The following is a 26,725-nucleotide window of genomic DNA, read 5'->3' as shown; positions in this document are numbered from 1 at the left end:
ACTTAGCATAGTTCTTACCGATATTAAAACTCTATTATCGGTAGTAGCTATTATCCATTTCTTATTAACACTGTTAATTATGGAACTGTGTTCTGCCCCTCCATACCCTAATTTCCCCAAAATATCAAACACTGGTGGGAATGGGGAAGGATACAGAAAGGCAGCCTCATGAATATTTATGTCACATTGATTAATACATATCTCAAAGAACAGATAATAGGCTAATAGGATAACCAGCAAAACAGTAACCATGGGTGTCTCTGGGAAGTGAAACGAAGGTCAGATTTACTTTTTTATATGAACGTGTCATGTGCTATTTATATAATGAGGAAAATATTTTAAAATATATTTATTATGCCACAAAACACTACTCAGCATGAGGCAAAGCTCTGTTCATCAGGAATATAAGGTTCTTGGACATAGGTAGCACCTTGCCCTGCCTCCACCGCCCCAACGAAAGCACACGTGGTCCTAACCTCCATCATACTTCCAGCTCCAGGAACAACTAACTACACAGAGGCACAGCCCCAGGGAAACTCAAAGCAGGAACTGCCCGGGTCATGAAGATGCCATGAGAAGGGCCCAGTGTCCCTGGGGCCTCAGTCCTCCAGTTGCTGCTGCACCAGGCGGGAATAGAGGTCCTGCCCCTCCATGAGCTGGGAGTGCTTCAGCAGCTCTCCCTGCCTGAGCACCAGGATCTGGTCAGCATTCTGAATCGTCTGCAGCCTGTGAGCGATCACCAGCACCGTCCGGTCCCCGCGGGACTGCCAGTCCTTCAGCTGAAGAGGGAGGATCGTAATGCCTCAGGAAGATAAGGATGGGATGGACAACCCAACTGGACACCATCTCTTGTGGTTTGGGGCAAAGAAGATGTGAAATACGAGAAAGTAGGAAAGTAGGAAGGAGAAGGGCTACACTGCCCTTCTCTTTCAGCTGTACCATTGCAGCTAGCAGACAGGAAAAGCAGCCATTGTGGAATCCCCCGGTGGGACTGTCCGCACACCCCATATTCTCCATTCCATTCCCCACTGCTAAAAAGGCAGATACTCTTCCCACTAGTGGGCCATTCATCCGTGCACTGCCTGAATCTGCACAGGCTGATCCTTCAAACATGACTTGTCAGATCCCACTGTCCCCTGCCCCTCCAGCCCCAGTACTCACGGCCTGCTCACACTGGACGTCCAGGGCACTGGTAGCTTCATCCAGAATGAGGACCCGTGGGTCCCGCACAAGGGCCCGGGCAATGGCCAGACGTTGTTTCTGTCCCACAGCCAACTTGTTCCCTTTCTCCCCTACATCTGAGGAAATGGAGAAATACCCTTCCTTAGACACAAGTAACCATGACAACACCCTTGTCACAAGCAGGGGGAGGTGCACAACTGGTATCTCCACTAGCACCAGTTAGGAGGTCTGAGGGCCCTGTGTAAGGAGAGTGGTGGGGTGGAGACCTGCTGGGGCTGCCCACATAGAGCTCGTGGTGCTGGGGAAGGAGGGGAAGTGGGAGCCAAGGAAAGGGCATGTGAACAGCAAACAAGGAGTTACAGGGACACAATCCTCACTCCAAGAATAAGCTCCAGTTTCTCTTTTGACTGAAGGTACCTGTATCTAATCCATGCTCCATTTCTTTTATGAACTCATCTGCTTTAGCGGCCTGGGCAGCAGCCATCACTTTTTCATCACTGCAGCTCTTCAGCCCGTAAGCGATGTTGTCCCTCACAGAACCTGAGAACAGCACAGGCTCCTGCCCAACCAAAGCCACCTGTGCAGAGGGAATGGGAGCAGAGGACTGTGGTACACTCCCTCCGCAGGGATCCTCCTTGCCTCCTCTCCCACCTCCCATGGATCTCCCACGGATCCCCCACGCTCTCTCTACACATGCTTCTTCCCTATCTCCTGTCCTTCTTCTTCCTCCCCATGCACCTGTTGGTGCAGGTAGCAGTGTTCATATTGGGAGATGGACTCCCCATCCAGCAGCAGCTGCCCCGCGGTGGGCTGGTACAGATTCTGCAGCAGGGCAGCCACTGTGCTCTTCCCAGATCCATTGGGTCCCACCAGTGCAGTCATCTGACCGGGATGTAGGGTGAAAGTCAGCTCCTAGAAAAGCCAGGAAAGAGTAAGGGGCCCGCCTATCTCTCTCAGGACCCCACCCCTTCTCTTTATAGAGGTAAAATCAGCATCTCAGAAGCAAATGATCTACAGACTATAATGCCTGGTCACACTAAACCAGCTGGGAGTGAAGGGTCCAGTTCCCTCCCCACAGTCCCTTTTAGGCACCTTGAGCACAAGCCGATCAAGGTGATTAGGATACGCAAAGGAGACATTGTGGAATTCCACTCGCCCCCGCAGAGTGGGAGGGGCCAGTGTCCCCTGTGGAGGCAGATTTGGCTGTCGGTCCAGGTACTGAAAAACCTTCTCAGCTGCTCCCACGTTGCTCAGCATATCCCCATACATGTACACCAGGGTCTGTAAAACAGGGGTGGAGGGGTCAGCTAATCAAACATAGCTCTACCAGAAACCAACTTCCCAACTCCTCACATACCTCTGCCACACCCAGCCCCAGCCACACTTCTCTCCTCATCCAAAAAAGATTCTCTACCTTTAAATGTGCGATTTGGATGAAATTTAAAAGCAACACCAATACCCGCTCTGTTCCAGTTCCATTGTAACAAATGAAGATGTCCTTACTCTCCCATACAGCGAGCGTGACTTCTATCCCCAGAACTTTTCAATTACTGCTTTGTGTTACTTGAGCACAAGGCTATCTTACCTGATTAGACAGGGAACTCCTTAAAGTAGGCACTGTGACTACCTCATCTTAGTAGCCACCAGAGCACTTAGCACAGTTCTCTACACATAAAAGGTGTTTAACAAATATCTAGGAAAATTATAAAAGAAAGCCCAAGATAAAGTAACTAATTATTTTCAAAAACTGGTAAATATAAAAAACTAAATGCTCATTCTGCCTTTCCTAATCAAACTACAAGAGTCAGTAATCAAATAGTAGATGAGGGGAAGTCCCTTCCAGCTAATAAATAATAAATAGGATGTCGCCATTTTTGCAACCCCTAATAAGTTAATGCATATAGTCACTGAGCAGCAATGGCTAATGCCACCACAGACATATATGAGAGATAAATGTAATATATATGCTTATATTACATGTATGAAACAAGTGGAAATTTGACCACTGACTGTATTTGATTAATTTTAGGGATTATAGTTAATTTTTTAGATAATAAATTGTCGAATGGCTTTGTGGTTATATTTTTTAATGTTTAAATTTTAGAGATACATACTGAAATATTTACAGATGAAACTATATCTTGGATTTGCTTCAAAATAATACGGATGGGGGAAGAGCATGGGCGTACAGATGAAACAAGACTGACCATGAATTGATAATTATTAAAGCAGGTGATGGATACGTGTGGGTTCATTATAGTTTATCTTTTTTTTTTTTGCATATGTTTTAAATTCTTCATAATACAATAAGCTGGGATTTTTGTTTTGTTTTCTGTTTTTAAGGGGAACCAGTAAAGCCCAAGGCCCAAAGGCCAGGGAGAAAAACAAAGGGGGAAAAGGAAAGCATGCATGGGCTTCTGACTCACGTGCACATAGTGGCCCACATCCTCCTGGAAGAGCAGAAAGGAGAGCAGCCCACCGCGGGTGAGGTCCCCAGCCAGGATCTGCTGCAGCCCACAGTGCAGCATCAGCACTTGCATCCCCAAGTGCAGCATCTGAAGCGGAGAAGAAAGGCGAGGCTGAGAAAGACTATTCCCATTCTTCCTCCTCCCTGCCCCTACCACGCTGAGCAGCGGGGACCCCAAGACCAGCTGTAGGTTTCCCATGGCTTTCCCTGTCCTTCTCCGGGCCCTTCCCACCAGCCATTCAGCTTTCTCACCCTCCGTAAGAGCAGGTAGAGGGCCCGTTCCAGGTCTCGTCGCCACCACAGCTGCCGGCATTGTTCAAGGGCCTCCTTATAGCGACAGACCTCGTGCTCCTCAGCCCCAAAACTGCGCACAGTCTGCAGCCCTCCAACTGCCTCCCGCACCACCTGCCTTGCTTTTGCCACTGCATCCTGGATCTCCAGAAGCACTGCCTGGAAAAGTGGGGCAGGAGATATAAGGGGTTGATTCGGCAGAAGGCAGCAGAGCCCCATGTCTCATTCCAGACCCTGGGATGCTCTTTAATCTACATAAAAATATCACACTGTCCTCTTTCCCTCTTCCTTACATTTATTTCCAGTAGGAATAATGAGAGGGAAGGAGAGAAGGAACAAATTATCACTGAGCTCTAGGTATTAGATAATGTGGGAGATACTATGCTTTTTAACCCTCATTTGAGCTAATTTGAACTTATCTCCAGGGTCTGAATGAACAAAAAAGAGGTAGTTTTCCCAAGGAGCCACAGCTAGTTAACAGAAGGTGGAGATGTAACTTCAAATAGATCGAAGATCTAAACCTAAGAGCTAAAACTAAAAAACTCTTAGAGGAAAATACAGGGGGAGAGCTTCATGACACCAGAGTTGGCAATGGTTTCTCGGATATGACACCTAAAGCACAGGCAACAAAATAAAAAAAATAGATAAATTGGATTTCATCAAAATTTAAAACTTTTGTACATCAAAGGGCTGAATAGAGTGAAAAGGAAATCCACAGACTAGGGAAGAACACTTGTAAATCATATATCTGATAAAGGGATAATACCCAGAATATATAAAGAACTCCTACCACTCAACAATTTAAAAACAACTCAATTTAAAAATGAGCAAAGGACTTGAATAAACATTTCTCCAAAAAAGATTTTTTAAATTGTCAATAAGCACATGAAATGATGCTCAACATCACTAATCATTAGAAAAATGCAAATCAAAGCATAATGAGATATCACCTCACAATTGTTATGATGGATGTTACTTTTTATAAAGTGATACATGTGTGAATATTATTTAGCCATTAAAAATAAGATCCTGCCTTTCGTGAGAACATGGATGGACCTTTAAGGGCATGATGCTAAGTGAGATAAATCAAACAGAGAAACACAAAAACTGTATGATCAAATTTACATGTGGAATCTGAAAAAACAAACACTATATTCATAAGATAAAAGATTAGATTATGGTTAGCAGGGGTGGGTGTAGGGTAGGAAAATTGGGTGAAGGTGATCAAAATGTATAAATTTCCAGTTATAAGATTAATAAACACTAGGAATATAATAAAAAAAATTTAAAAAAACACAGAAGATAACAAGTGTTGGAGAAGGATGTGGAGAAAATGAAACCCTGTGCATTGCTAGTGAGATTATAAAATTGTGCCGCTGTGAAAAACAGCATAATGGCACTTCAAAAAAAATTAAAAATAAAGTTATCATACAATCCAGCAATCCTACTTTGGGACTCAAACAGATATTTGTACACCCATGTTCATAGCAGCATTGTTCACAATAGCCAAAAGGTAAAAGCAATCTAAGTGCCAACGACAAATGAGTGGATAAACAAAATATGCTTTCTGCATCAATGGCCTTAAAAAGAAAAAAAAATTCTAACACACGCTATCACATGAATGAAGCTCAAAGACATTATGTTAAGTGAAATAAGCCAGTCACGAAGACAAATACCGTATGAATCCATTTATAAGATACCTTAAGTAATCAAACTCATAGAGATAGAAAGTAGAATGATTGTTGCCAGGGGCTAGGGGGAAAGGGAATGGGGAATTATTGTTTAATGGGTACGGAGTTTCAGTTTGGGAAGATGAAAAAAAGTCCTAGAGATGGTTGGTGGTTATGGCTGCACAACAATATCAGTGTATTTAATGCCACTGAAAGGGCACATTTGTAAATGGTTAAAATGGTAAATTTTGTGTTACACATATTTTATTACAATTTGTTTTTTATAAAAGAGAGAGAAGGTGGAGCTAACATTTCGGACTCAGGTGCTCCTGACTGCATGTGCTGCTTTCTCTATGCTCTTGCTGCTGGTTATAAAGGGGAAACTCCCTCCCTAAAACTCTCTAAGGTGGCATTTTTAATCTTTTGTGGGAAAGGTATATACAGATTCCTTTGAGAATCTGATGAAAATTACCCTCTCTCCAGGAAAAAAAATGTGCCCGCCCTCTCTCCCTCCCTCCATGTCTCAAGCAGGGGCATGCGCAGTGCGCGCACACACACACACACACACACACACACACACACACACACACACACACACACGCTTGCATAAAGTCCCAAGGGTAATGGACATTCTGAAGGCTGTCAAAACTGCTGCCCTAAGGGCTGAGAAGACCTCCAGGAGAGCTTGACTCCACTCTAGGGGTTCCCTAACAGCCACATATACCTGATGGCGGACATTGTACACCTTTTCAGCTGCTATTGTGAGAGGCGCCTCGAGCAGAGCGAGGAGGGTCAGTCGAGGTGACAAGTTGAACATGAAGCTGTACAGTCCCACCACTTTTACCAGACTTCTCGAGATCACATTGGCGTTATAAGGAAGCCAGCAACTCATCAATTTGGTATCTGAGTTCAGCCTGGAATTCAGCTCTCCTGGGGAGGACAGAGTCGGTGAGGAATCCATGTGTAATACAGAACCCCCAGAAACTCCCTCCTGACCTTCCCCTCTGACACAGGCCCCTCCTCTAAAGAGCCTCCCTCACTTGCAGACACCAGTGGAGGCTTCCTCACTACCCTGTCCCAAAAGAGAGAAATGCAGCTCCAGGCCCTGTCCCTGTGGATGCAGGCACAGGGTGAGGCTGCGTGTAGGGGAAGGGTAACTGAGCAGCAAGGGGTCCAGGGGAATCCCAGACCTGGAATCCAGGCCCCACCTGTCTTAGTCTCCTGGAAGAAACCGAGGTCCTGGCGCAGAAGGGAGGAGAAAAGCTGCTCCCGGATCCGTAAATTGATTCTGGACATGATGAAGGTAAAAGTGCCTCCTCTGCAGCCTGCAGACAGTGAGCTGCAGGGTAGGGAGGGGACAGGAGCATGAAGGAGAGAGAGATACAGGGGAGGAGGGAATGAGTGATCGAAGCAGAGGAGAAACCACAGCATGAAAAGAAACACAAAGTTGGGGGAAGTATACCATAAGAGGCGAGAGAGAAACAAATCAGAGAGGGAGGGGGACAAAAGGAGCAGGAATGAGGAGAGGAAGAAGAAAGAGGACATGGTGAGCTAGATGTGAGAACAAAATCCTAACACGTACAAATTCACCAGTATTTATGGAGTTCATTCTGTACTAGATACAGGGAAGAATCCAATAGAAATAAAATGATATTGTGAAAGAAATAGCCTGTGGCTTGCTGGTGACCTGGCCTCCCTTCATGCTGTCCCTCCAGGCTTCTCCTCTGTTTTGGTCTCTTTCCTCCCGACCCTCAAAGTCCCCCTTCTTCCTAGTCCCAGATACTTCACGGCAGCAATGAACTTCCTGCCCGCCCAATCTCTGGAGCTCTAGAGTCATGCCATTGCTCCCATGTCTATCATCTCTGAAGTCAGAGAACTCTTACACCAACCAGATTTTTACAATAAAGTGTGAGAGAAAAAAATTGTGAAAGCACAGATGTATTTTATAAAATATGATTTCTAATACAAATCCCAGATACTATGTTTAGAAGGCTGTTGGGATATAGTCAGATGTAAAATGATGTACTTTTGTGATCACAGTGAGAATGGACAGAAAGAAGCCACAGAAGAAACATTTTGAAAGTAGAAAATGACAGGGCTAGTTTTGAACACGAGAAAGGCATCAACATTACTGATACTCAGCTTAGGATACTGATGGTTTCATGAAGGGGAATAAGAAGAGGGAGTCACTTTCAAGAAGACCAGGTGGAAGCGTAATGTATTTGGAGCTAAGGGTGTGCGGAATGTGAGATGAGAGTCGGTCATCCACTGGATATGTCAAAGAGGCAACTGGATGACAAGGCTAAAGCTGGGCATGGAAATATGGATCTTGGAGTCACGTGCAGAGATGAACTCAGTTAGCTCAACAGGAAAAAATGTTCTTAAAGTTCAAGAACTGAGCCATGAGAAAAGTCCATATTTAAGTGTCTAGATAAGAAAAGTTCTCCAGAAGTAGAAGAGTGGATTGGGAAGTAAAAACAGAGTTCATAAAAGCTAACTGAAGAAAGAGAGCAATGGTAAATAAATAAATACATGCATGTTTTAGTTTAACTATTTTTTGCTTTGTGCACAAAAAGATCTAAAAACAGAGTTAGGAAAATTAAGGCCCCTGTAAAGATTTGGGGCTAGTAAATGGACCCAATAACCCATCACCTACCTCCCAACAGAGAAAAGACACATGAAAAAGATGGCGCTGGCAAAGGCTTCAGGGTCAAAATCACCTCCCAGGATGTCAATCACCCGACCAGAATAGTAGGGGATTAATGTCTCACCTGAAAGAGCATGAAGGCTAACATGAATGTGCTGGTGCCAAGAACCTTTTCCCACCCCCAATTTCCAATACCCTCTCCTGACTCACCCAACACAGCAACCACAAGGAAGAAGAAGGCAACGGTGAGGAAAGGCAGGTCTGGCCTGGAGAGCTTCAGCAACCTCCACATCAAGGCTTTGTTTTTCTCCTGGCCCTGCTCCCTCTCCTGGGCTCCTGGAGGGCTCAGCACAGCCCACACTGCCCAGCTTAACCCTGCAGCCCCATATCCCATCAGCAGCCAGCTCCAAGGCGCTGAAGCCACTCTAACCGGGGGAGCACTCAAGGACCCTGGGACCAGGGCCCTCAGGGAGAGGAATAGGGGAGTCATCAGGCAGAGAGAGGGCAGCAGTGTTCCCACAAGTCCCAGCAGCCCTCCCAGCTTTAGCAGCCACCACAGCCCTCCAAGTCGCAGGGTCCCCTCCAGCCATAGGCCTGGAAGCCCTCGGGGAAGCAGAGCCCCCAGTGTCCCCTGAAGCAGCCAGAGTAAAGCCCAGTCCGCCAGCAGCAAGGAGATCCAGGGTCTAGGGTCAGGGAGCTGCATGGTGTGATCTACGGGAAGGAAAGTGAGAAATTATAGAGGTAGAGTCCCAATCCTTGTCCCTATCCTCCCTACCCCCAACCGCGGACCAGTCTATAGGCTTCTCATTTTATCCGATCCTATCCTGAAAAATATCCTGGGTACTCCGTGCTCATCAGTACATCCCTCCCACAACAGAAGGCACTGTGCCTGTCAGAGGGAGATGAGGAGACTAGATTTCAGGTGTCTCATCCATCCTTAAAAAATAAACAGAAAAAAGAAAAAAAGAAAAAGAAATAGAAATAAAAGAAATTCTTTTCTCCCCTACCCGCCCGCGCCTGCTGCCTCCGAGTTCCAAAGAGCCAGGCAGTCACCGCCCTGCTCCCTTGCTCCGTCCGGGTTCCAGGAGGACCGGAAGCAGGGAACGCGGAGCGGTGGAGGGTTGGGATGCGTCCCTGTGAGCGCACCAGGTTTCCACCCACGCGAACTCACCAGCAGCGACTTCGGGACTGCAGCTCAAGAGGTCTTTCCGTGAAGCGCTGATGAGTGAGCTCTGAAATCTGCTCCCGCTGCCTCGCTTTCGTTTCCCTCTTCTGTCTGCTGGCAACGCTGTCCAGGCGAAGGCGTCCCGGCGCCGGGAGCTTTCGCTTTCACTTCCCCTGGCCAAGGCTCTGGTTCTAGGCCGGGAGGCCAGCGGGGGGCGCGCGACACCTACGGAACGCCAGACCTCCCGCGAGTCTCTCGCTCTCAGTAACTAAGTAGAATAAAGGCTGTTTCAAGGATTGGTATACTTTGTAACTGGAGAACTACTAGATTTTCTTACCTCAAGCTCTTACACCTCAAGCTCTGAACCTGTTTTGAGAAAAGCCCTCTTTCCCCACCCAAGCTCCAGTGTTAGGGTCTTGGGGTAAAAACAGCCAAGTTCTGAGTCAGAAACACGTAGGACCTCCTCTCCTAAATAGAAGGCTCCAGCCACTCTAGCCAGGGCCTAAGTGGATTTCCACTTAGATTTTGAGCTGAGAAGGCCCTGACCCCTTTATCTTCCTCTGTTCTTCTCAACACAGCACCTTGACTAGAGTGTTCAGATACCTTTAAATTAGTGTGCCAGATTATGTTGGAGCACCTTTAGCATATGAGGGAATGGACTTGTTTTCTTGGTCCAGTTTAACACTGATTCCAACAGTGATTAGGCTTCTATAGGTCCTGCCTGACCAGAAGCCTATGTATGGAGCATGCAGATGTGTTGATTCCAGAAAAACTCTCCAGGTTGAAACTACCTTCCACATTCAGAATATCTTCAGAAGGATGATTTCTGGGATAATAAATCACTCTTTTGAAATATTATTGGTATGACTACCAATGAGTCACTTCAAATTGAAAATAATGGGGAAGATGGAGAGATTTGAAGTGGGGGATTACTAAAATTTCTCTAAACCTGTCCATTTAGGGATTTTAAGGATTTCTCCCTAATGAGAAAAGTTTCATGTTCAGCTATTTTCTACTTTCAAATTTTTCTTTTTACTAACTCTCCTTTGAGAGGTACCATCGTCATACTTCCTGCAGTTCCAACATGATTCAGAAAATCTCATTATGTCTTTTTTCTAACGTGGTTAGTTTTTCCTCATATTCCCCACTTGAGGGCATCCTCCTTATCTCTTCCTCTTCAATCATGGTCCTGTCATCTTGCAACTGAGCGTGACACCGCATGAAACAGAACCCCTAATATCCATCTTTACATTCAGTATCCAATATCTCCAAAGTGCTTATTTGAGGTAAATGGTACCCTGTTTACAGCCACCACACACATTCAAGATAGCAGCTTTTTCATTCAACTCTACGAATTCAATAATAATTATTTTAGGTGCGTACTCCCAGACACCCAAACCATTAATCATGGACCACACAGGAGTCTTCAGGTTGTATCCCTGAAGGGACCCTTAACTAAGTTAAATTTCAAATAAATGTCCACAGACAACAATGATCAGCCTTTCTGGGGCCCTGGAAAAATGAGTGTGGGAAGAAAACCCAGGAGAAATATTTGGTGAAGCCCCATTTCTTAGGTAAAGGTTTGAGTCTCCCTTCTCAGGAAATGCTTTTCTTTATTTCCTGTCCCCTCCTCCACAACAACCACAGCTCACTCAGCCACAACACAGAGGCTTTTATAACCGTTTTCCTTTATTGTGCTTAGTAGGGTACCCAGAAGGTTGAAGAAACTGAACTTGAATAAGGATAAACTCTGTCCCAACCCCACTGGCCTCTGGTTCTTTATCTCCAGGCTCAGGTTAGGCCCCTCTTTCTCCTGGAGTGTAAGCTGGTTCAGGTCTCTGAGTTAGCCAGGTTTTCCCAGAGGTCTGTCCAGCCACCACCACAGTTACTGACTGGCCTCTCGGTACTGGTGCATCAGGTCACTGACGTCTGTACTTTCCACTTTCACCCAACCATCTTCCTTCATGTGGTACACTGTGGGTGAATGAGAAAGAACATGGAGTCACCTTTCATGTCAGTAGTTTCCTGTTAATAACGTTATGTTGAAGGCCACGACAATACACACACTCAAAGCCTTTATTACTAGGACTTAAATGCCCCTCTTCTGACTCTGAAAACCACCTCCCTGCCACTCTGCCTCCCCCAGTCTCCCAATCTCAAATCCCCCTTCCTCGCCCAGGAGCATGGTAGTGGGAGCACTGGTCTCTTACTATTGACAACGCCTCCAGAATAGCTGTCTCGGTGGGTGGCATGAACAATAGCCCTGCGGCCGAGGTCATAGGCCTCTTCAAGGCTAAGATTGGGCCTGTAGCCACTATCCATGACCCCGTAGGCATAGGTGTTCCCACTACCAGTGGAAAACATATTCCCTGAAAGACGAGTCCCATTTTCATTCACATAGTAGAGTCCAGGGCCCTAATGGATGCAAGAAGGTTCCAGGTTAGAAATGGAGAGAGTTATTGGTCACATACATGTTCAAGTGTAAGCCATAAAAAGTGAACAAAAGAATAAGAATTACCACAGGACTATTTGAGCTAGGACAGCACTTCAGTAACAATTATAAAACTTTGGTGGGGGAAACAAACTTGTAATCAGCTATTTTATCAAAAGGGACAAGCTTACAAAACAATAGCCCACATCTGTACCCAGAAATAGGCCGTGGGTATGATGGAACAGTTCTGTAACAGAGCACTCTGTCTGCCACATAGCTTGTAGGGGATGGAATAAGAGTGTGCAATGGGGAAACTGATCTCTCATCCACAGTAGGGGAATATGGAAAATGGAGCGTACTCACCGTCTTGTCCCAGCCACAGATCATACTACCCATGGAGAGGCCCATGCCCCGGTACTGGCACATCATGTTGGAGAGAAGTTTGGAGGCTGCCGACACTGAGATCCGCTCCCCATTCCGAAGATAGTACAGCCTGGGTGAGGACAGGGTGGTGGGGAGAGAGAAGTCTCTGAGCAGCTCATTTGATGGGCAGGAAGTGATTGAAGAGATACTCATTTGAAAGGGATGGTTTTGTAAGATCTAAGGATCAGGGAGAGATTTGAAATTTAAAGTATTTAAACCACAGAAAGAACTCCTGATAAATGATACTATCCCGTCAGAATTGATGGTGTTAGTGTTAAACAAATGACAAATTATCTGGCTTATTGACAAGAGCACTGGCTGAGATTTGGAAGGTTTTCATCACCAAAAGGCTATTGTGTGAAATACTACATTAGCACTAAGATGCTACGTTAGCACAGGAAAAAAGGGTGAGGAGCAGTGATCTGGAAGAACCAGGATCCAGGATTAACCACTAGGCTTACAAAGGAGATGAGAGACCTCTCCTACCTGCACTCTTTGGCAAGCAGACGCTCCCAGTACTGACAGTCCGCTGCACAGCCAGACATGGTGCCAAGCAGGTAAGGGTTAATCTCAATCACCTTGTTCACCCTTAAGGTGGCTGGAAGAAGATAGAGTTTTGAGAGGGGAGGAATGACTTCACAGCTCTCTCTGTGCATCCTAAGTCAATATCTGCTTCTACTGCGGTGCAGATGCTGGGCTCCTGCTGAGAGGAGGACCCAGCTCCCCCAGAGTCTGCCTCCTGGAACACACACACTCACCAATGTAACTCCCTGCGGAAGCCCGAGAATCCACTGCCACAATTACTCCATGTTGGAACTTGAAGGCGAGTGTGGTAGTGCCGTGGGCCATCTCTATCTGAACGTTCCTTTCTCCACTCAGGGACTGGAAGAATTCAGTGGGCTAATCAGAGAGAAAAGACAAAGAGAGAGGCAATGAAAACTTCTGAAGTAGGAGGCTCCAGGAAAAGGTTTTAGAGAGTGTGGGAGTGAGATCTGCAGAAACTTTCCAAGCATCAGAAAATGGAATGGGTTAACTCTACGATGAAATGTCTTGGGAGAAGGAAAAGAAGATGCACAAGACACAAACCTTTCCATTATCCAGCGCAACGGAACAGAAAAATAAATAAATGTTACCGTAACTAAAAGTTTTAAGGATGATTTTAACGATTTTTCCACTAATAGGTCATTTAACCCTCACAAAACACATTTATTACTAGTATCCTTATGTTACAGACGAGGCCCGAAATCTAGTCTAAGTGATTTGATCCAAGATATCCACAGTGAGTGGCCTCAGCGAGGCTAACCGCAAAAGTTTACAGGTTTTCCAAGACACTGCACAGCCCGCGTATCATATGATAGCCCCGTGAGAAAGGCTTCCTGATTTGTGTGCGATGGAGAACGCACAGGAAAGCGCTGTTGTCTTCCCATAGGCACCACCCCACCTCTTTTTGCCCCAGTCTGCACTTCCTAACCCTCAGAAGGTCAGTCCTCGACTCCCACGTGGCCTTTTTCCTGGCTAGGACCCTGGACGTGGCTCTCCTGGACTAAAGGATGGGCCCCTCCGAGTATCTCCACTGTGGGCAGTTTCCAGGCAGACCCTCCGTTCCTCTGTGCCTCCTCCCTCCCTCCCCTGGGGTTCTCTTACAGCCCTGACCTGCATTCCCCGGGGGAAGGCGAGCTCCGGAGATCGCATAGAGAAACTGTAGTGTCCAGGGTCCGAGCGATGCCGGCTTCCCGCGGCAGAGAAAGCCCAGTCCTCCCGCTGCCCTCGCGGGGCTCCGCACACCTCCAGCAGCGCCATGATCGCCTATCACCGGGAAATTTGTCCGCTCGCAGAGAAGGAAGTGAAAGCGAAAGTCTGCAGCCTTAAGGGGAGGGAACCAGAATTTTTTCCGAGAAGAAGGCAGTGGGTATCTGGAAACCAGGTATATCATACTGGGGACAGGCTTCTCTGCTCAGCCTTCGTAGAGGTTGAGGAACCATGAGTGGAAAGAGCGGGAGCGGTTTTAAAAGCCCCCTTGGCAGCAAGATTAGTGAGAGACACCAACAGGTTTTAAAAGCCCCCTTGGCAGCAAGATTAGTGAGAGACACCAACAGGTCGAGGCATCCACTGGGAGCACTTACAGAGTGGGTAGGGGTCGTATCACCTAAAGATGTAGCCTCAACCAGAAAGCTGGAAGTCAGCAAGCAAGAGGCTAGCAGCCGTTTCACGTCGGGGTGGGGGGGGAGGGCTGTTCATATGAGCATCATTTTATAAAAGTAGGGGAGGGACTGCAGTACGTGGGGCCGCTGAGTCTTGAGGACTGGTATTGGGGCAAACCGCAATAGAATATACCCGCAGCATGTGGAGTAAGGAAGCACCAAGAAGAGGGCGCGGTCTCTGAATCTTTCCACGTGGTCCCTTATAGGGCCTCTTCAGGTTCAACGGTCTCACTACCCACAAGAACTGCCCTTTCTGCCCCAACTTCCTCCCAATTCTTGCTTGACTGAGCAAAGCTAGAGTCTAATTCCTCTAAACCCCGCCTCTCCTGGCAACCTGTGTTAGACTCATCTGCCCAGCAACTGTTAACGTCACATACTGTGGCCCTCTCCGTTTAGAAGAGATTTGCTATAAACCCCGCCCACTGTGCTGAGATTTCCCAGGCAGGTGCCACCTCTGTACCTGGAGCGCCCTATGGGAAAGGACTTGGGTGGTGAAGCGCACTTGCGCTTCCTTGTAGGGGTGCTCGCGAAAAGCCATGGCTCCCGGCACAGGTGAGTGCCTGGAGGGCGCTGTATCCCAGTCTGGCTCATCCTTGGGGGCGGGCATGGGGCAATGGGAAAGTGGAGGGGCAACCACTGGAAATAGATGACTTAAGGAAAAAGATGGCGCACTTAGGGCTATGAAACACTGAGAATGCTGAAGTGCGCTGAAAAGTGCGCTGCAAAAGTCGGTGACCCATTTGGTGCGCTGAAAACGCGAGAAACCACAGTACAAAACACCAATTTTATTATAAATAGCAAGAATCCACAGGTATTCGGGGGGCCGGCACATGCCTTTGATCATATTGGAAAGTATCACATTCCCTTCCGTATGTGATAAATATTTCTCCCCATTTTCAGACTACACACCAACCCTGGCTCTAAACCCAGTTATAAACCCTGTTTTCTTTCAGGAAATTTGCATTTGCAAGATTTGTTTTGAGAGGGGTAACACTTATGTCAGAATTTTAGGTATCACCTGGGGGTTACATTTCAGGATGTCTCTCCCAGAAGCAGTGTACTACTCCGCAACTCTGTTAAGATTTTTGTTCCCAAATTCCTCACTATAGGAAGGAGAAAAAAAAGGAAGGGAGATGGAGTGTGCAGGTCTGAGAAGTCTTTCATTTTGGAGTACCCAACACACCAAGAGCCTGCACCATGGTCCAATAGCGTCCCCTATTCTTCATGAGCATTTCGTGGGTTCCGGCCTCACAGATGGTGCCTCCTTCCAGAAAGAGGATGCGGTCAGCCTTCTTCACCAAGCTGAGACACTGGGTGATGAGAAGCACAGACCGAGAGCACCTCTCGGGGCTTTCATACAGGAGCCGCTCCACCTGAGAACAGATACAGACTCTGTCAGAGCTGGGGAACACTCCCAGCCCAGGGAGGGATCTGTGTGTGTTTCTGGGGCTGGGACAGACCTTGCCAGGAAAACCGTGACTTCTGTCAACAACCGCAAGAAGAACAAAGATTCTCCTTCAGAGTGCTTCTCTGTCAAACTTTTGATTTGTTAAGGACTGTTTACATGCGGAGGCAACAGTGGAATAAAAGTCAGTCCTATGGTGAAACCCATAAAAAAAAAAAAGTGAAGAGTATTGAATAGTCTCTCTACCTATGGACTAGGAATTTTTATATTCTATTTTAAGGAAGTATAACTTAGTGGTAAAGAGCATGAGCATTCAAGTCAGACAGACTTGAATCTGGGTCCAGCCTCTGCTACTAAATAGCTGAATGACTTTGATCAGGTTATTCGACCTCTCTTTCCCTCCATTTCATCATCTGTAGAAAAAGGATAATGACACCCAGTGCACAAGCATTCACAATGAATAAATGAGTTAGATGGTACTTGCAAAGGGCCTAGTAGCATGTTTGGCAATAATATAAGCTCAATTAATATTAATTTTAGGATGGTCTTTTTCTTATGTTTGACTTCAGAGATTCAGAGTCTGGAGACAGTCTCTTTTAACTGGTTCTAGGCATCTCAGGGAGAAGCTAATGGGAACTGACAATTACAAGGACTGATTTGGATACTTATGTTAGTATATTTAACATAGGATGAGTGGTGGAAGGAGGATTTGGTGGGATGTAGGCATCAAGAAGATGGTTCTCTCACCCGTAACTGGCTGTTTGCATCCAGGGCACTGGTAGCATCATCCAGGATGAGTACACGTGGTTTCCGGATCAATGCTCGAGCCAAGGCCACTGCCTGTCGCTGACCCCCTGATAGCTGGCCCCCAGCCTCGCCCACCTCTGCAGAGACAAGAGCCAAGGTGAGAGCTGCATAACCACATGTGCATGCACACACACACACACACACACACACACACACATGCACACGCACACACACCAAGGACTGATGGACACAGCTGGAAAAGGAAGGTTCTGGAAATAAGGAGTTCTGAGGATACGAGGACGAAGGAGCCATAGGAACAAGATCTTACAAATTCAAATTGATGTCAGTGGGACGGGAGGAACTGATGAATAAAGGAATTGGCGTTTCAGTAAGGTAAAGATGTCTTGGTGGTGACATGAGTGGAGAGAGCACCTGTGTTGTAGCCTTGAGGGAGTTCAGAGATGAAACTGTGGGCTCCGGACTCTATTGCAGCAGCTGTGATTTCCTCCATAATTGGCTTCTGGATCAGGCCATAGGCAATATTTTCTTGGAAACTTCTTCCAAATAGCTGTGGTTCTTGTCCCACTGCAGCCATCTGAAACAAAATATGACAAAGAGTCATGCGATAAGGAACAGAGGGGTGGTTATATAGAGATTGAAGACTCAAAATCTATACTGATATCCTATCACAAAATTCTCCACCCAAGGTCTCTTATTCCCTAACAGAGTGCTCAGTTAGTGCTCAGTGAGAACAGTCTTCTTACTTAATGTTCCATACCCCCATACCACCTTCTTGCTCACCTGTCTGTGCAGGTAGCGGTGTTCATATTCGGGAAGGGGCTTCCCATCCAATAGCAGCTTCCCCCTGGTAGGCTGGTACAGATTCTGCAGTAGGGCAGCCACTGTGCTCTTCCCAGACCCATTGGGTCCAACCAGTGCCATCACCTCACCAGGACATAGGGTGAATGTCAACTCCTGGAGGGTAGAGAATCAATCACACAATAAGAGGTGGGCTAAGGCCCCTAATCTTGAGACTGCCATTGTCTTGTTACACAGCATAATGTCTTACCCTAGGGAAGAAAGGAGAAAAATGGGGAAATATAGTAACTCCTACCCTCCCACATGCACAGACTCCTGTTTTTCAGGCATCTACTAAGGAGTAGAGATGGAAGATGAGGCAAAGATGAGAACAAAGACCAAGCACCAGTATACCACACACTTGTGATCAGATATAATGGGAAAAAAAAAAAAAAAACCACACACACACACACATTCCAAATCGAAAATGGAAAGAAAAGGGAAGATGGGAGACTGGAGATAGATTTTGCTTCAGCAATTCCTTAGGATGTGAGAGCCTCCTCCATGAGAGCCTCCTTCCTCATTCTTCTTGGAAATCCAAACTGGTTCTTAAGTTTGGGGCAGTTTAATAGAAGAGATGATGCTCATCTTTGCCTCTGAGGGGTTAGGAAAGAGCTATCTGTACCTGGTGTTAAGCAGGCTGAAGAAAGGAAGAAAATTTAGGATGGCAGAGTTGAGTGTGGTTGGTGAAATGCAAGGATCAGTAGGTTGTACCTGCAGCACTGGAACATCTGGACGGTTTGGGTAGGCAAAAGAGACATCTTGGAACTGAACAAGGCCCTCCAAATTTGAAGGTGTCAGTACGCCACTGGCTGGGCAGCAAGGGATCCGGTCCAAGTACTCAAATATTTTCTCTGAGGAGCCCACAGCCTTCTGTACATTGGGATAGGTGGACAGCAGGACCTGGAGGGGAGGTATGAATAGTGAGGGAGCAACTTAATCTGCTTGCCAAGGTTATGTGATGTGAAAAGCATAAAGAACGGGAGTAGAGTGGCACAGATGGTGATGGGATGGGGGAAGGAAAGGCACTGGGGAGTGACACTAAAAAGAGCTCACCTCAACAGCTGTGGTGAACTGGATCTGGTAAAGAACAAATGTGACAAGGTTCCCACTGCTTACAGTCCCACTTGTCACCAGCTGCCCACCGATGTATAGGATTCCCACCTTCAGCAGCATCCCTGAGATCTGTGGAGAGATCGCAGAGAAAAGGGATTGTGTTAGAAATCTAATGGAGATGCAAAGAACCAGAATTCCTAGCATTAAGGAGATATAAAGCCCCTTTCTCCCAAGTAACAGCAGGAGGCTCAATAAGTAGAAAAGAAGAGTGAACCACAGAGACCCCATGGAGTCTTACTCAGTTACACATGACAGAAGCCATCATTATCATCATCACCATCACCATTATCGCCTTGTTTGGGGAGCATTTTGCTCTTCACAAAAAGTTTTCATGAATGTAATGTAATATAATATTCAGATCAAGATCCATATAAACAAAGTTATATCACTCCCGTTTTTTAAAATGAGGAAACAGTCTCAGAGAAGGTAAGCTTCCAGGCCATGGTCACCGAGCTAGTAAATGGCAGCACCAAGCCAGGAATTTCTGATTGCTTGTCTAGTTCTCTTTCAATTACATCACAGAGCCCCCCATCCTTGGCTTCTGCTATTCGCACGGCTCTCACTAGCACATCCACACACTCCCAAGATGAAGCAGGTCCAGGTGCAGGAATTTACAGCTCCCTGAGCAACCCCTGAGAAGCAAAGTAAGGCCCTAGGCTAGACGATATGGCATCTTCCTAAAAAGGAGGTTGGATAGATTTTGTGTACCACAATGAAAGGAAGTCAACTAGCATGCCTAAAAGGAGAGAGTGGGTCAAGAACACTGAGTAGGGTAATTGAGCCTCAGGTTGCTAGGACGAGAACACTGAACCAACCACTGCCCAGTGGAGGAGGAGTGTGGACCGGGGTCATGGGAAAGGGAATGGGGTCACGGCATCTTGGGGACAAGGGTATAGGCATTCATCTCCAGGTTCTCACACTGGTGGTCCAGAGGTTGACTGCATAGGCCAGGGCCTCCTTCTGGTTGAGTGTCTCCATTTCCTGCAGCTTTTGCCTGAACTTCTGGATCTCTCCATCCTCATTGGCAAAGCTCCGGACTGTAGGCATAGCTGACAGAACCTCAATGGCCACTTGGTTGGACTTTGCCAGAGATTCTTGCACCTGTGCTGCCAGTACCTGTGGAGACATGGTCAAGCAATGTCACATAGGGTTGGCAAACCATAAGGGACACTACTACCTGAGTTACCTGGCTGAGATTAAAGGTGAAAAGAGGCAGGGAGACAGGAGAGAAAAGAAAGGGACACTATTACACCCCCTGGATACTAAATAGATCCAGAGAAGAGGAAAATGACTCAGAAGAGTGATAGGGGATCATATTCTTGAGACTGGTGATCATATTCTTAAAGGAAGATTGTGGGCAAAAGTTAGAATAGAAGACATAGAGAATATGAAGATCAACATTAAGCAATCTAGGACCATGGACTATAGGACCAGGGAATCCTGTGAAGATGGAGAATCAGTGACTGTGCCAGAAGAGAAATCTGAAAGGATCTAAGTCTGCCAAGTACAAGAGAGGAGGGTCTGTGTAAGTTGAGGCAACCCCCTAGACATACCTGGTGCCATTTTCCAAGCTTCTTAGGCAGAAGGAAAAGCAGAGGCAGGAAGACCAGGGTGACCATGGTGAGGGATAGTGACTCCCAGAGCATAAGCCCCAAGAGACAAAGTCCTCGCACCAGGTACCACAGCAATAGGCTCAACTTCTCACTCAGAGACTCACTCAAGGTGGATGTGTCCTCTGTTACCCGAGATGTGATGGCACCTGGCAGGGGTTGGGGAGAAAAGATTGGAGTGAATGAGAGGCTCAGAGTGAAGAGAGGGACTAGCAGTTGAGCCAGGGTGCCAGGAAGAAGGGTGTCAATAGGTATTCTAGGGAGGCTGGGGAAAACAAGGTCAGGGGTATAGGGGAGTTTGGGGATCTCAATTCAGGGAGAGTGTGTTAGAGAGGAAAAGTCTGACCAAACGCCTTTATTTTAATTATAAAGAAATTGATGCCCATGTAAATTCTCATTTTTCTAACAGATTTCTGTTCCTTAAAGAACTTGTATATTCCATGCCGTACATGTAGGCAGGAAGAGCTTAAGCTGGTTATATAACAGAGCTGGAGAAAAATAGAGGGTGCTACTAGCAAGTAATCCAGGAAATGATACCAAGCACTGGATTGGGAGAGGGGTTCAATCCCCAAGTTCATCTCTGTCTATATGTGACCATGCAAGTTTCAGCATTTAGGGTCTAGGCCTCACTTTCCTTCTCTGTAAAATGAGGCAGTTAGACTCTGTGATCTCAAAATTTCCAAGTTTGCAATCCTATAGTTTCTATCTAAATACACATTTAGGGATAAATTTATGGAAAAATCTTGGATGGAAAAATGAGGTTTTTCTGAAGGTAGAGTACAATATTTTGCTCGCGGCATACCAAGAATAAGAAATGACAATATGTGTGTGTGCGTGTGCGTGTGCGTGTGTGTGTGTGTATGTATGTGAGAAAGAGAGAGAGATATCAAAATTATAAGTAAAGTGGGCTATATGGGAATATAAATAGCATGTGGATGCATAATGAAAGTCTCACGAGAAACCTGTTTGGTTCTGTTGGAAAAACTCCGTTTCCTGGCGCAGGACAGCCCGGAACACCTCTCCCTGCAAGTGGCTGTGCACACGGCCCATGGTGCTGTTATAGATCCCATCACCCATGAACTCCAGCACTGCACTAGAGACAGAGAGATGGAGAGTCAGGGTGTGTTCAGGAGACAGAGAGAAGGTCCCCACAGAAGAGTACTTTAGACAGCAGCCCTAACTTCCAACTCCCTCTTTTTCAGAGTCCCCCATCCTCAGCCTTCCATCTTCAGCCCCCAGACCTGGCTATGGTGAGAATGGACATGAGAGTTATGTTTCGAGTAAAGGCAGCTGCTGCCCCTTCTTGCAGAATCCAGTCAGTGAGGCGGCCAGTGAAGAATGGAATGGCCATCTCACCTGGGGTGGGAGAAAAGAGACGTGTCAGTCACAAATAAAAGTCTAAGCAGGCCAGCCCCAACCAGACTGCCCCAGCACACCTCTCTTCCACCCCTCACCAATATCCTGGATGGTAGCGGCAGGAAAACAATACTGAGAACACAACCCTTCACTTGAACAGGCTGCTCTGGAACTCTTCACCCTGTGGCCCCACCAGACCTTTAGGAGTTTAATTAGGAAGCTTAGAGATCATGGAGTAAGATAGATACCTTTGTATTAAAGATGCTGCCTCAGAGGAAAGGACCTGCCCAAGGTGGCCCAGTGAACCAATGCCCGGGGCAACACTGAAGTCCACGGACTCCTGACTCCCATCCAGTGCAGGAGTGGTCTCCTCAAGACCTGAGCTGGGTCGCCTTCCCCTGGTCCACATTTCCCAGGACTCAGTAACCTATCTCACTGACCATTACTCTTGATTCCTGCTCAGTCCCCTAGCATCCGTCCCTCTACCCCTCAACTCCCTTACCAAGACAGGAGAGGACCAACAAGACCAGCATGAGCGGGAGGCGTCGTATTTCGGAGCCCAGGCATCCCAGAAGCCGGCGCACGTTGTCTCCAGAACCCCCCTGACCTGCTGGCACCCAAAGGCTCCGGAGCTTATGCCACAGGGCGGCTGCGGGCAGTGCCGCTGCGTAGCTGAGGGCGAAGGCGTCGAGGCGACTTCCCCAGTGCAGTTGCCTGGAGCTGTCAGTGTCCCTGGGAGCTGCCCACGAGCCCAGTTCTCGGAACAAGGCAAGTACTGGCAGAGCCAAGGACAGCGCCGCCGCCAGTGGCTCCAAAGCAGCCAGCCATCCCTGGACTCCTGCCGGTTCTCTCTTGGTTCCAACTGTTGCCCGGAGGATCCCACGGGCTCCCAGCCACAGTGCAGCCCAGCGGCTCAGGCCTACTACCCAGACCTGGAGCAGCGGCAGCGCAGCGGGAACCAGCAAGGACGATATTCCGGGCAGGGCCCACCGGAGCAGCATCCAGTCGGCGAGCAGCAGCAGCGCCGTCCCCAGCCACGCGAGCGAAGCTCGGGAGAGGCAGAGGGACCCGCAGGGAGCGGGAGATCCTGAGCTGGCCATTGGTGCGTGGGGGTCGCGTCCGGGCCTGGGACTCTCCGCAGTCCCCTCTGGGCCAGAGGCTCTGTATGCTGTCCGAGGATGTGTCCAAGCGCGCAGGAGGACCGGCGGCTAGGGCGGGGAGTAGGGAGGGCCGGGGCGGAGCTCTCGGAAAGTCCCGAGAACCGGCTGAGCCTGGTCGCGTTGACGAGAAGCGAGCGGTTTAGGGAAAAGGGAAACCGAAAGCGCCGCCGGCTCACTAGATCCGCCCACTTCCCAATGTGCCTGCTCAGACTATTTTGGGAGAGAGCGTTGAAATCAGATCTGAGGTTCTGCGGAGCTGCCTTGGTGCTCCACCTTCTCCATCACGCACGCCCTTCTCTCCTCCTTTCTTTGCCTCCTCTATCGGGATCCACTAGTCCAGACTTCTTACCCCTCGCCTCAGGGCGGGCTCTCTAGTCACCTGTCTCTGGGTAGATCTGCCCCACGCAGGTTAGCGTCCGGGTGCCAAGCCTCACCAAGAGGATTCTGGTGCCCCCTGGCGCCCTCTGGCGGGCATGGCGAAGGGGCGGGGCTATAGGGTGAGCGCAGCTGGCTGTCCCAGGTCGGAAACTAGTGCCCCAGGCAGCGAGGAGCGCGGCGCGGTGATGCTTCGGACGGGAGCACCAACTGGGGACTTTCCCCGAGCCGGAGAAGTCCACACTGGGGTAAAACTCTGGGTTTGAGGGTTAGCAGAGGGGTGAAGGAGGTGGAGCGACAGGGGGACTCTGGAAGCACCAAGAAGTGAATGTGGAGACTAACGAAGAGTGAGGAGGTAGCTTGTAGCATCCAGTGCTGGCGCCCTTCAGTGAATACAGGGCGTCTGTCTTCTGAAGGGAATCATCTAGGGGTCCGCGAAGAGACTGGCCACGCGAGGCTGCTGGAGAAGGGGGTGCTTTGGCTTTTAGCTGGAAGCGTCAAGGGGAAGCTGCTTTAAAGCGCTTTCGCTTTCACTCTGGACTAGAGAGAGGAGCTGGTTAAATCTAGGGAGGGGGTTGGAGAAGGTGCAGAGAGATAAGGAAATGGTGCCCTGGGCGAAATAGGACAGCATTTAGGAGGGGGGAATATGGGCACTGATTGAGAAGGGCCAACTCATCACACAGACTTTTGGTAAACGGGCACCTGGGTAGCTCATAGCCCCAGCACTGATAATAGGGGTTCCATGTGAGCCGGTGGTGCCCTTTCCAGCTTGGCTCAGGAGTGCTCCTGCTCAGCCCAGGTGCTGCCTTGATCCCTTCCTTGTGTCTTCCCTGCCCACTTCCAGCCACGGGCTGGGAGACCTCGCCCAGGCTAGGTGCCTGGGGCAGATGGCAGCCCAAGGCTGGCTGGCTGCTGCTCTCAGACTACTGCCACTACTCTTGGCTTGGGGGCACTTTGTTACAAAGGAATAGGCTGGAGAAGGAGGGTGCCCCTGTTCTCTGGCTCTCTATTCATGGTAAATCAGTATGTGAGAAAGTACCCTCAGGGCAATATCCAAGGGATATTGGGGAGAAAGAGCAGCAAAAACCACTTATAAGTTAGAAAATCTTTCCTTGCTGCCAGATGAGCACCAGAAAGTAGGAAGTAGAAGCCAAACGGGTCTGCAATTAGACCTGGGTTTTGAACTTGGACAAGTTATTCTCCTTCTCTGTGACTCAGTTTTCTGTTTTTAACCAAGGATCTTTAAGCCCTTTCCCAACTCAACAGCAGTAGAAAAAGCTTTATCCGCCTTCACTCTTCCTTAATTATTTTCCTTAATTTGTTTTTAACCTAGAAAAGTCTGCTCAAACTCTCAAATCAAACAATTCTCTTGCTATAGCTCTCTTCTTCTGATTGCTGAGATATCTATTTACCTCTTGATCAGAAATTCTTAAATGATACTTTTATTTTAAACTATTTCATGTGTTCCTTGCTGCTTTCCTTCTTCCTTGAGGCATGGCCCTGCTGTCCACGGACCCCCTCAATGTTTACCAGTTTACTGGACAGTAAACTGAAAGAGCTCACAACTGATTAAGGGGGGCACAGGTGAAGAATTCAGGGCCCCCAAAAGACCTGAGCTTATTTCTCAAGGTCATAGTAACGCTCTGTCGGGTCTGTACCACATCTGCACGCACAAGCACATGTGGTAGAGGTCATTCACTTGTGGGGCTGCCTCACCAGAGCTTGGAAGGGCCCCTGAGCCAAACTTTTGCCTCTAGGAGCCTCATCTCCACCTCTCCCTTTACAGTGGAAAGGATTCCACTTTGGAAGGTTGGGGCTTAGGGATGCTGTTTTTCCTGTGTTGTACCGTGGCCAGGCTGTGTTGTCATTCCCTTGCAGCCAAGAAAGACAATAGGGAAAATGGAAAGATGGAGAAAAAATCCTGTACTGGGAGTTGACTCTGGCCTGTATCATTGTGTGACCTTGAGCCAGCCCTCTCCTCTCTCTGGGAATGTTTCCTCGCCTGTGACATAAGGGGACCAAGGCTTTTCTTGCTCTGACATTCTATCCTCTGTGTCTCTGCAGACAACCATCATGGCAGTAGAGTTTGACGGGGGTGTTGTGGTGGGTTCTGATTCCCGGGTGTCTGCAGGGTAAGTACCAAAGAAGGTATATGCTTTGGAAAGAAGCTAATGGCCCCAAACATGCATTTTCCTTACCTATTCATGAAGAGATTCGTGAACTGGAGCTTTGAAGAAATGGAGTTAACCTTTCTGAAAGGTCACTATAATGGGATATTTGGGTGGATACTTGTATCTCGAATTCATGGAGGAAGATCTGGGGCTTGTGCTATGTGCCCTGTCCCTGGAAAGAATAGGGTCTGAGAAGGAGATAGAGGTTTAAGCGGCCTGTCCTCCTTCCATGTATTCAGAGATAGAAAAGATGGTTCTGACAAGCAGGTACTATGATTTCTCATCTATCACATGTAGAACTAATTTTGTCTTTCTCACTCTCAGCCAGTTTCCTAGCATGTAAAATGAGTATATGGGATTAGATCGATATTACTTACTTTATGTTTAGAACACATAAATTCCTCAAGATGGTTACTAGAAAAGAAAAGTTGATAGGAGGAACATTAGTCTTTACTTAGTATTTTTTATTTTATTGTAAAATCTGAGCCTGAAAATAAGTCTAATTTGTCTAATTTTGATTACTTGCAGTGCTTTCTTTAAGTCAGATTTTTTTGTTTTTGTTTTTTGCTTCCTTCTTTAATCCAAGCATTAAATTTCATGCACTCCATGGTTGTTCTCGTGTCAAATAAATTTGAGAAACACTGGGCGATTAACCTCAAAAAGTCCTGCAACTCTAACACAGATGACTATTGACTCCCCGACAGAGAAGCAGTGGTGAATCGGGTATTTGACAAGCTGTCCCCTCTACACCATCGCATCTACTGTGCCCTCTCTGGTTCAGCTGCTGATGCCCAGGCCGTGGCAGACATGGCTGCCTACCAACTGGAGCTCCATGGGTATGAAGCTCTGGGGTCTTCACACCACACCTGCTAGAGGTCCTCCAACCAGTGAACCCCATACATGGTCCTGTTCCAGGAACACTGCAGTGGAAAATGAAAAATTCCTGTTTTGTCTCCTGCTTTTATTACCTTTTAACTGGCACTCGAATCTCTCGAATCTGGTTTCTACATTTGGAAAGTGGGGATAATAGTACCTACCCTACCTCACCAGATGGTTACTTTGTGAATCAAATGATATATGTGAAGGCAATCTGAAATCTGTAAATCACTGTTCTAATATAAATAATGAGGAAGAAAATGATGATGTGGCCCACATATCGAGTTACCTTATGATAAACCAAGGTAATTGGGGCAGAAATAATGCTTATCTGCTTTTACACACAAGGGCAGGGCCCTTGGAGCCAAGAGAGTTGTGTCATTGGGGATGGCAGGTGGGACAGAGTAAAAGAAGGGAACAATTGAAGCCTTCTTACCAGTTGGTGGTATAAGACTCAGGTTCCCCTGCACATGTGGGAGGGGAGCTGGAGTTTGACCTATTGCAGCTATAGGTTTCAGGTGTCACTTGGCAAGGATGATGGTATTGGCACGGAAGGGTGGAACTTCAGGAAATT

The 26,725-nt window shown here is 47.5% G+C and overlaps 4 protein-coding genes across 8 annotated transcripts; 1 reads left to right on the top strand and 3 right to left on the bottom strand.

Moving 5' to 3' along the window:
• Positions 1-322: 322 nt before the first annotated feature.
• TAP2 (transporter 2, ATP binding cassette subfamily B member) lies at positions 323-9,696 on the bottom strand. 4 transcript variants are annotated; one of them, XM_039856245.1, is made up of 13 exons: positions 9,429-9,599; positions 9,147-9,193; positions 8,468-8,968; positions 8,267-8,381; positions 6,819-6,949; positions 6,335-6,540; positions 3,902-4,099; positions 3,609-3,737; positions 2,275-2,463; positions 1,921-2,094; positions 1,600-1,759; positions 1,162-1,298; positions 323-779 (listed from the first exon to the last, which is right to left on the bottom strand). In XM_039856245.1, exons 3-13 carry the CDS (start codon positions 8,958-8,960, stop codon positions 600-602), a joined length of 2,112 nt encoding a protein of 703 aa, XP_039712179.1. In that variant the 5' UTR covers positions 8,961-8,968; positions 9,147-9,193; positions 9,429-9,599; the 3' UTR covers positions 323-599. The 4 variants fall into 4 exon arrangements, with proteins under 4 accessions (XP_039712179.1, XP_039712180.1, XP_039712183.1 ...); XM_039856246.1 differs by lacking the exon at positions 9,147-9,193 and having other exon boundaries at positions 9,429-9,696; XM_039856249.1 differs by lacking the exons at positions 9,147-9,193; positions 9,429-9,599 and adding an exon at positions 9,265-9,405.
• Positions 9,697-11,090: 1,394 nt separating this feature from the next.
• PSMB8 (proteasome 20S subunit beta 8) lies at positions 11,091-14,507 on the bottom strand. 2 transcript variants are annotated; one of them, XM_039856281.1, is made up of 6 exons: positions 14,400-14,507; positions 13,035-13,176; positions 12,763-12,874; positions 12,217-12,346; positions 11,633-11,837; positions 11,091-11,396 (listed from the first exon to the last, which is right to left on the bottom strand). In XM_039856281.1, exons 2-6 carry the CDS (start codon positions 13,123-13,125, stop codon positions 11,308-11,310), a joined length of 627 nt encoding a protein of 208 aa, XP_039712215.1. In that variant the 5' UTR covers positions 13,126-13,176; positions 14,400-14,507; the 3' UTR covers positions 11,091-11,307. The 2 variants fall into 2 exon arrangements, with proteins under 2 accessions (XP_039712215.1, XP_039712214.1); XM_039856280.1 differs by lacking the exon at positions 14,400-14,507 and adding an exon at positions 13,930-14,188.
• An 842-nt stretch (positions 14,508-15,349) lies between these two features.
• On the bottom strand, positions 15,350-22,827 carry TAP1 (transporter 1, ATP binding cassette subfamily B member). The gene is made up of 11 exons (XM_039856233.1): positions 22,072-22,827; positions 21,455-21,569; positions 21,176-21,306; positions 20,157-20,362; positions 19,522-19,719; positions 18,544-18,672; positions 18,202-18,390; positions 17,431-17,604; positions 17,062-17,224; positions 16,630-16,766; positions 15,350-15,850 (listed from the first exon to the last, which is right to left on the bottom strand). Exons 1-11 carry the CDS (start codon positions 22,667-22,669, stop codon positions 15,638-15,640), a joined length of 2,253 nt encoding a protein of 750 aa, XP_039712167.1. The 5' UTR covers positions 22,670-22,827; the 3' UTR covers positions 15,350-15,637.
• A 223-nt stretch (positions 22,828-23,050) lies between these two features.
• PSMB9 (proteasome 20S subunit beta 9) lies at positions 23,051-26,693 on the top strand. Its single transcript, XM_039856316.1, has 3 exons — positions 23,051-23,352; positions 25,169-25,236; positions 25,980-26,693. The coding sequence occupies exons 1-3, from the start codon at positions 23,203-23,205 to the stop codon at positions 26,146-26,148; spliced, it is 387 nt and encodes a 128-aa protein (XP_039712250.1). The 5' UTR covers positions 23,051-23,202; the 3' UTR covers positions 26,149-26,693.
• The last annotated feature ends 32 nt before the right edge of the window (positions 26,694-26,725 follow it).

The sequence above is a fragment of the Pteropus medius genome, unplaced genomic scaffold (assembly GCF_902729225.1).
Source record: "Pteropus medius unplaced genomic scaffold, Ma_sr-lr_union100, whole genome shotgun sequence".
Taxonomy (NCBI): Eukaryota; Metazoa; Chordata; class Mammalia; order Chiroptera; family Pteropodidae; genus Pteropus; species Pteropus medius.
Note: the sequence above shows the minus strand (reverse complement) of the source record. Positions and strands in the feature narration are given on the sequence as shown.

Coding starts and splice junctions, on each gene's coding strand:
- TAP2 (XM_039856246.1), bottom strand. CDS start 8,960: ATGCAGCTCCCTGACCCTAGACCCTGGATCTCCTTGCTGCTGGCGGAC. Junction 6,950..8,266: donor TGTCTTTTCTCTGTTGGGAG/GTAGGTGATGGG, acceptor CCTACCCTGCAG/CTCACTGTCTGCAGGCTGCA. Junction 780..1,161: donor ACGTCCAGTGTGAGCAGGCC/GTGAGTACTGGG, acceptor CTCCCTCTTCAG/CTGAAGGACTGGCAGTCCCG.
- PSMB8 (XM_039856280.1), bottom strand. CDS start 14,076: ATGGCGCTGCTGGAGGTGTGCGGAGCCCCGCGAGGGCAGCGGGAGGAC. Junction 13,177..13,929: donor CCTTCCCCCGGGGAATGCAG/GTCAGGGCTGTA, acceptor CTCTCTGATTAG/CCCACTGAATTCTTCCAGTC. Junction 11,397..11,632: donor TTCTGGAGGCGTTGTCAATA/GTAAGAGACCAG, acceptor ATTCACCCACAG/TGTACCACATGAAGGAAGAT.
- TAP1 (XM_039856233.1), bottom strand. CDS start 22,669: ATGGCCAGCTCAGGATCTCCCGCTCCCTGCGGGTCCCTCTGCCTCTCC. Junction 20,363..21,175: donor TTTCCAACAGAACCAAACAG/GTTTCTCGTGAG, acceptor AACCCCTGCCAG/GTGCCATCACATCTCGGGTA. Junction 15,851..16,629: donor ATGCAAACAGCCAGTTACGG/GTGAGAGAACCA, acceptor ATCTGTTCTCAG/GTGGAGCGGCTCCTGTATGA.
- PSMB9 (XM_039856316.1), top strand. CDS start 23,203: ATGGCGAAGGGGCGGGGCTATAGGGTGAGCGCAGCTGGCTGTCCCAGG. Junction 23,353..25,168: donor CCGGAGAAGTCCACACTGGG/GTAAAACTCTGG, acceptor GTGTCTCTGCAG/ACAACCATCATGGCAGTAGA. Junction 25,237..25,979: donor GATTCCCGGGTGTCTGCAGG/GTAAGTACCAAA, acceptor ACTCCCCGACAG/AGAAGCAGTGGTGAATCGGG.